Genomic DNA, 8201 nt, shown 5'->3' on the forward strand with positions numbered 1-8201 from the left:
ATTTGACATGTTTCTACAAACTTTACCGGTACTATTTGTAATTTTCTTCTGCCTGTTGTGACCGCATTTGAGCCATTGGATTACTGAACAAAACGAGGCAACAAAATGGAGGTTTTTGGATATAAAGAGGGACTTTATCGAACAAAACAAACATGTATTGTGTAACTGGGAGTCTTGTGAGTGCAACCATACGAAGATCATCAAAGGTATGTGATTCATTTTATTGCTATTTCTGACTTTCGTGACTAATCTACTTGGCTGGTATGTAATGTTTTGTGTGCCGAGCGCTCTCCTCAGATTATCGCATGGTTTGCTTTCGCCGTAAAGCCTTTTTGAAATCTGACACGGCGGCTGGATTAACAACAAGTTAAGCTTTATGTTGATGTTTTACGATTGTGATTTGATGAAAGTTAAACATTTATAGTAATTTAATTTGAATTTGGCGCTCTGCAATTCCACCGTATGTTGGCCAGGTGGGACTGTAGCGTCCCACACCCCCTAGAGAGGTTAAGGTTAGGATTAGGCATTAGGGTTAGCAATGTGGTTAAGGTTAGGGTTAGGCATTAGTGTTAGCAGTGTGGTTAAGATTAGGATTAGGCATTAGGGTTAGCAATGTGGTTAAGGTGAGGATTAGGCATTAGGGTTAGCAATGTGGTTAAGGTTAGGGTTAGGCATTAGGGTTAGCAGTGTGGTTAAGATTAGGATTAGGCATTAGGGTTAGCAATGTGGTTAAGGTTAGGATTAGGCATTAGGGTTAGCAGTGTGGTTAAGATTAGGATTAGGCATTAGGGTTAGACATGTAGTTAAGGTTAGGCATTAGGGTTAGCAGTGTGGTTAAGGTTAGGCATTAGGGTTAGACATGTAGTTAAGGTTAGGCATTAGGGTTAGCAGTGTGGTTAAGATTAGGTTGACTATGATTTGATGACTATGAGGCTGTGCCAGTTAGTGGCCACTCTGCAGAGCTGAACAAGGTTCAAAACCTGCTACAATCTGGTCACGCTCGGAATAACGTAAATCTGGAGTTTCCCAAGTCGGACCACAAAGCCATAACAGTGATGCTAATCATTTAATATACAGCTGTGACGTAGACGTAGCATTTTGACTGCAGTGACCTCCACCGCGACCTTTCAAGGTGTTAAACGGTGTTATGATCGAGGGGTTAAGGCAGGCAGACAGGCGTGTGTGTGTGTGTGTGTGTGACTGCGAGAACGGAGGCGTGTCCTGTGAAGCGTATCCACGCAGCCAGAGCACAACCTGCCATCACACAGCGGGATGAGAAATATAATGAAAAATATAATGAAATGTCAAAAGAGCTTGTGGGATGTTTGGGTAATGTTAGCGGCCTCTCCACCTGACGGCTGCTCGGGCCCACGGTGACAACATCTGGATGGAAGCAGCAGTTTTCTCCGTAGCAGAAATCCATCAGAAGCACCATATGCTGTTTGACTGGATCGATGTTTCTCAACTCTGCCTCTTCAGCACGAAGCTACGATGTTACTACATTCATCAGGTTGTAGCTTCGGACAAGACCACCTGATTACACTGATCACTGACGAGAAGATGAGTCGTTTAATCAGGTGCGGCAGGGATGAAATAAATAATAATAAACGCGTGGAGGTGAAGAAAGAACCGTCGTCAGTGTGTTGACCTGTTAAGAGTCAGTGTCTACAGCTGGTGTCCTTAAAGGTCTCCTTAAGACCAAATGGTGTTTGAACCTGAGATATAATTCATCAGTCTATCAATCAATCAATCAATCACATCAAATCAGTAGGAATGTCTAGACATTTACCTGTTTAGTGGGCGTGTCAGCGTGGTTGTCAGGGGTGGGGTTGCTGCAGTCGGAGGCGGTCTCAGACTCAGAGTGACGGAGGCTGGCCCTCTTCTTCTTGATGAGGTCAGCATCACGGTTGTAGGAGAAGCCCAGCTTGTGGGAGGAGGGAGGCGAGGCCCCTGGGGTGCCCGAGGTTCCTTGCCGTGTAGGGGACCGTGAATCTAGGGCCCCTTTGTCCGGGCTCCATCCCTCATCCCATCCTGCTCCCTCATCTCTTCCTGCTCCCTCATCTCCCTCTCCATCCCTCTCTCCGTCCCCCTCTCCGTCCCTCTCTCCATCCCTCTCTCCGTCCCCTCTCCGTCCCTCTCTCCGTCCCTCTCTCCGTCCCTCTCTCCGTCCCTCTCTCCATCCCTCTCTCTATACCTCTCTCCATCCCTCTCTCCGTCCTCAGAGGGAGCTGGCTCAGGTCCAGGGTGACTGCCTTCGGGGGTAGTTGTAGTTGACGGCGATCGTCTCCCAGAGGTGTGGTAGCAAGGGAGCGAGGCGCGGCTCTGGGGTGGGAGGACTCTGTGGCGGTGGGGGGTAGAGCCGCGCGGGGCAAGGGGAGGGGGTGCGAGCTGGGAGAGGAGGGGGACACCCCAAAGTCAGGGAGGGAGAAAGATACAGTCTCACTCTTCCTCACCACCTCCATCTCCTCCTCCTCTTTCCCCACGGCTCCATTGGTGGCGCTAGCTCCGATGCTAACGTCCCCACTGGATCCAGTGGTCTGGGCATTAGCGTCACTGACGTTTAGCTCAGCATAGAACTTGTCCTGGCCGATGGAGGCGTTGGTGTCTGTCTCGAAGTCTCCCACCTTAATGACAAGAATAATAATAACATTTTATTTTAGTTGTATAACTCTTTCTCTCAAACTCCCCCCAACTAATATGAGTTTCGCTGGGACACAGCGAGTCAAACATCCTCCCCCAGGCTGGGAACTAGTTGTTGAAAGTCACTGAATCAAAATAAATAAAGACCTCCTGATGACCTCACACGGGGACATTTACTCAGGAGACCCTGATGACCTCACATGGGGACATTTACTCAGGAGACCCTGATGACCTCACACGGGGCCTTTTACTCAGGAGAACCTGATGACCTCACACGGGGACATTTACTCAGGAGACCCTGATGACCTCACACGGGGACATTTACTCAGGAGACCCTGATGACCTCACACGGGGACATTTACTCAGGAGACCCTGATGACCTCACACGGGGACATTTGCTTAGAGACCCTGATGACCTCACACAGGGACATTTGCTCAGAGACCCTGATGACCTTACACGGGGACATTTGCTTAGAGACCCTGATGACCACACACAGGGACATTTGCTCAGAGACCCTGATGACCTCACACGAGGACATTTGCTCAGAGACCCTGATGACCTCACACGGGGCCTTTTACTCAGGAGACCCTGATGACATCAAACAGGGACATTTTCTCAGGAGACCCTGATGACCTCACACAGGGACATTTACTCAGAGACCCTGATGACCTCACACGGGGACATTTACTCAGGAGACCCTGATGACCTCACACGGGGCCTTTTACTCAGGAGAACCTGATGACCTCACACGGGGACATTTACTCAGGAGACCCTGATGACCTCACACGGGGACATTTACTCAGGAGACCCTGATGACCTCACACGGGGACATTTACTCAGGAGACCCTGATGACCTCACACGGGGACATTTGCTTAGAGACCCTGATGACCTCACACAGGGACATTTGCTCAGAGACCCTGATGACCTCACACGGGGACATTTGCTTAGAGACCCTGATGACCACACACAGGGACATTTGCTCAGAGACCCTGATGACCTCACACGAGGACATTTTCTCAGGAGACCCTGATGACCTCACATGGGGACATTTACTCAGGAGACCCTGATGACATCGCACAGGGACATTTACTCAGGAGCCCCTGATGACCTCACACGGGGACATTTACTCAGGAAACCCTGATGACCTCACACGGAGGACATTTTCTCAGGAGACCCTGATGACATCACACGGGGACATTTGCTCAGGGGACCCTGATGACCTCACACGGGGACATTTGCTCAGAGACCCTGATGAACTCACATGGGAACATTTTCTCAGAGACACTGATGACCTCACACGGGGACATTTGCTCAGGGGACCCTGATGACCTCACACGGGGACATTTGCTCAGAGACCCTGATGAACTCACATGGGAACATTTTCTCAGAGACACTGATGACCTCACACGGGGACATTTGCTCAGGGGACCCTGATGACCTCACACGGGGACATTTGCTTAGAGACCCTGATGACCTCACACAGGGACATTTGCTCAGAGACCCTGATGACCTCACACGGGGACATTTGCTTAGAGACCCTGATGACCACACACAGGGACATTTGCTCAGAGACCCTGATGACCTCACACGGGGACATTTGCTCAGAGACCCTGATGACCTCACACGGGGACATTTGCTCAGAGACACTGATGACCTCACACGGGGAACATTTTCTCAGGAGACCCTGATGACCTCACACGGGGACATTTTCTCAGAGACCCTGATGACCTCACACGGGGACATTTGCTCAGAGACACTGATGACCTCACACGGGGAACATTTTCTCAGGAGACCCTGATGACACACACGAGGACATTTGCTCAGAGACCCTGATGACCTCACACGGGGACATTTGCTCAGAGACACTGATGACCTCACACGGGGTCATTTTCTCATTTCTTCTCAGTTTCAGGTGAAGTGGCCCCATAGAGTTTAGAAACAGTGAAGTGGCCCATAGAGTTTATAAACAGTGAAGTGGCCCATAGAGTTTAGAAACAGTGGTGATGGAGATGAATACGAGGTTTAACAGGTGAAGTGGCCCCATAGAGTTTAGAAACAGTGGTGATGGAGGTGAATACGAGGTTTAACAGGTGAAGTGTTGAGCGGAGGAGTGGGGGGGAGTGAGACAGTGAGGGGGTTGAGGAGATGAAGGTAGAGGGTAGAGGGGGATGAGAGTATAGAAACAGTGGTATTGTGCTGGAGGTGAATACGAAGTTTAACAGGTGAAGTGGCCCCATAGTAAGTATTACTACAGAACAGCAACAGACCCACCTTGTATGCATTACTACAGAACATCAACAGACCCACCTTGTATGTACAGAACATCAACAGACCCACCTTGTATGTACTGCGGCTGCTGTTGGCTTCTATCTGCACCACGTTGAGTTCCTCTCCACTGAAGTGGGCTCTGATCTGGTAGAGGTACGTCATGACGGTCAGCTTGTCAGGGATGGCCAGCAGAACCATGTCAGATGGCTCCAACAGACGACTGATGCCCAGGTTGGCAAAAACATCATACGCCTGCGCAGACACACAGGGTGAAACACATCTCATTACGACACCAAACCAGCCATTACCAAACTAAACCACTTACACAGGAACACACGTAGTAATTACTACACCAAACCTAATGACTTAGAGAGGAGGAGTGGGGGTGAGACAGTGAGGGGGATGAGGGTAGAGGGGGATGGGGGTGAGACAGTGAGGGGGTTGAGGAGATGAGGGTAGAGGGGGATGAGAGCGGAGGAGTGGGGGGAGTGAGACAGTGAGGGGGTTGAGGAGATGAGGGTAGAGGGGGATGAGAGAGGAGGAGGGGGGGGTGAGACAGTGAGGGGTTGAGGAGATGAGGGTAGAGGGGGATGACAGAGGAGGAGTGGGGGATGAGAGAGGAGGAGTGGGGGTGAGACAGTGAGGGGATTGAAGAGATGAGGATGAGAGAGGAAGAGTGGAAGGGTGAGACAGTGAGGGGTTGAGGAGATGAGGGTAGAGGGGGATGACAGAGGAGGAGTGGGGGAGACAGTGAGGGGGTTGAGGAGATGAGGGTAGAGGGGGATGAGAGCAGAGGAGTGGGGGTTGAAGAGATGAGGGTAGAGGGTAGAGAAGGATGAGAGCGGAGGAGTGGGGGTGAGACAGTGAGGGGTTGAGGAGATGAGGGTAGAGAGGGATGAGAGAGGAGGAGTGGGGGTGAGACAGTGAGGGGGTTGAGGAGATGAGGGTAGAGGGGGAGTGGGGGTGAGACAGTGAGGGGGTTGAGGAGATGAGGGTAGAGGGTAGAGAGGGATGAGAGAGGAGGAGTGGGGGTGAGACAGTGAGGGAGTTGAGGAGATGAGGGTAGAGGGGGAGTGGGGGTGAGACAGTGAGGGGTTGAGGAGATGAGGGTAGAGGGTAGAGAGGGATGAGAGAGGAGGAGTGGGGGATGAGACAGTGAGGGAGTTGAGGAGATGAGGGTAGAGAGGGATGAGAGAGGAGGAGTGGGGGGAGTGAGACAGTGAGGGAGTTGAGGAGATGAGGGTTGAGGGTAGAGAGGGATGAGAGAGGAGGAGTGGGGGTGAGACAGTGAGGGAGTTGAGGAGATGAGGGTAGAGGGGGAGTGGGGGGTGAGACAGTGAGGGAGTTGAGGAGATGAGGGTAGAGGGTAGAGAGGGATGAGAGAGGAGGAGTGGGGGGTGAGACAGTGAGGGAGTTGAGGAGATGAGGGTTGAGACAGAAAACAAGGGACCTTTTCACACTGCATCGTTCTTAGCCCCAGGCTATCTTAGGCCTAGACTGGCCCCAGGCTATCTTAGGCCTAGACTGGCCCCAGGCTATCTTAGGCCTAGACTGGCCCCAGGCTAGACTTGCCCTGGGCTAAGGATTCCCACTTGTATTCCAAAGCCCGGGGCAAACGGACAAACACAACATGCGACCAACATTCTATCTCTGACATGCATGACACCATGTCCCCTGTATTAACAGCATGTCCCCTGTATTAACAGCATGTCCCCTGTGTTAACACCATGTCCCCTGTGTTAACACCATGTCCCCTGTATAAACACCATGTCCCCTGTATTAACAACATGTCCCCTGTGTTAACCATGTCCCCTGTGTTAACAGCATGTCCCCCAGCATGTCCCCTGTGTTAACAGCATGTCCCCTGTGTTAACAGCATGTCCCCTGTATGAACACCATGTCCCCTGTGTTAACAGCATGTCCCCTGTATAAACACCATGTCCCCTGTGTTAACAGCATGTCCCCTGTATAAACAGCATGTCCCCTGTATAAACAGCATGTCCCCTGTATAAACACCATGTCCCCTGTATAAACCACATGTCCCCTGTGTTAACACCATGTCCCCTGTGTTAACACCATGTCCCCTGTATTAACACCATGTCCCCTGTATAAACACCATGTCCCCTGTATAAACACCATGTCCCCTGTATAAACACCATGTCCCCTGTATAAACACCATGTCCCCTGTGTTAACACCATGTCCCCTGTGTTAACACCATGTCCCCCATGTCCCCTGTATAAACACCATGCCCCCTGTATAAACACCATGTCCCCTGTATTAACACCATGTCCCCTGTGTTAACAGCATGTCCCCTGTATAAACACCCTGTCCCCTGTGTTAACAGCATGTACCCTGTATAAACACCATGCCCCCTGTATTAACACCATGTCCCCTGTATTAACACCATGTCCCCTGTATTAACACCATGTCCCCTGTGTTAACACCATGTCCCCTGTGTTAACACCATGTCCCCTGTGTTAACACCATGTCCCCTGTGTTAACACCATGTCCCCTGTGTTAACACCATGTCCCCTGTATTAACACCATGTCCCCTGTATTAACACCATGTCCCCTGTGTTAACACCATGTCCCCTGTATTAACACCATGTCCCCTGTGTTAACACCATGTCTGTATAAACCTCACTGTCTGCCTTTTCCAACAAGGTTTCACTTGAGAAAATCGATCTGGCCGCTGAACAGAGAACGCTGTGAACAAACGAGACGTAAACTTTTCTGAACTATATTATTATCATGGATTTATGCAATTAAATGTAGATAGAACATCTATGAAAACGGAAAAAAATGTATCGTTTGCTGCTGTTCCTGCTGTAGAGTTCGTATCTTTAGTTGGCTCAGTGAGAAGAGGTTAGCCCGCCTGCATAGCAAAAAGGGTTTGTTAGGCATAGCAACCAATGGTTCCTGTCCTCAGACAGAAGGGTTAAATAGTATGAATTGATGAGCAGGGCCAGCTAGCCCAGGCTAAGGTTGGTGCTAGCACACTTTACAATGTGCACGTGTGAACACTCCCTTAGCCTGGGCTAAAATATCCCTCAGCCCAAGAGAGGCCCGAGAGAGGCCCGAGAGAGGCCCGAGAGAGGCACGAGAGAGGCACAAGAGAGGCCCAAGAGAGGCCCAAGAGAGGCAGGCACAAGGGAGGCCCAAGAGAGGCCCAAGCCCAAGAGGCCCAAGAGAGGCCCAAGAGAGGCCCAAGAGAGGCACAAGAGAGGCCCGAGAGAGGCCGAGAGAGGCCCGAGAGAGGCCCGAGAGAGGCCCGAGAGAGGCCCGAGAGA

The 8201-nt window shown here is 50.9% G+C and overlaps 1 protein-coding gene across 1 annotated transcript in view; it reads right to left on the reverse strand.

The window, feature by feature from the left end:
- Nucleotides 1-5162, reverse strand: part of LOC112241116 (EH domain-binding protein 1) — a gene marked incomplete at its 5' end in the record, with an annotated part of 109821 nt that extends 104659 nt beyond the window's left edge. The window contains 6 exons of the mRNA XM_042314605.1: nt 1790-2031; nt 2195-2338; nt 2444-2624; nt 3559-3668; nt 3904-4072; nt 4980-5162. Coding sequence (XP_042170539.1) covers nt 1790-2031; nt 2195-2338; nt 2444-2624; nt 3559-3668; nt 3904-4072; nt 4980-5162 — 1029 coding nt within the window. The remainder of the gene's footprint in view (nt 1-1789; nt 2032-2194; nt 2339-2443; nt 2625-3558; nt 3669-3903; nt 4073-4979) is intronic.
- Nucleotides 5163-8201: the final 3039 nt, after the last annotated feature.

Source organism: Oncorhynchus tshawytscha, unplaced genomic scaffold, assembly GCF_018296145.1.
Source record: "Oncorhynchus tshawytscha isolate Ot180627B unplaced genomic scaffold, Otsh_v2.0 Un_contig_3054_pilon_pilon, whole genome shotgun sequence".
NCBI lineage: Eukaryota > Metazoa > Chordata > Actinopteri > Salmoniformes > Salmonidae > Oncorhynchus > Oncorhynchus tshawytscha.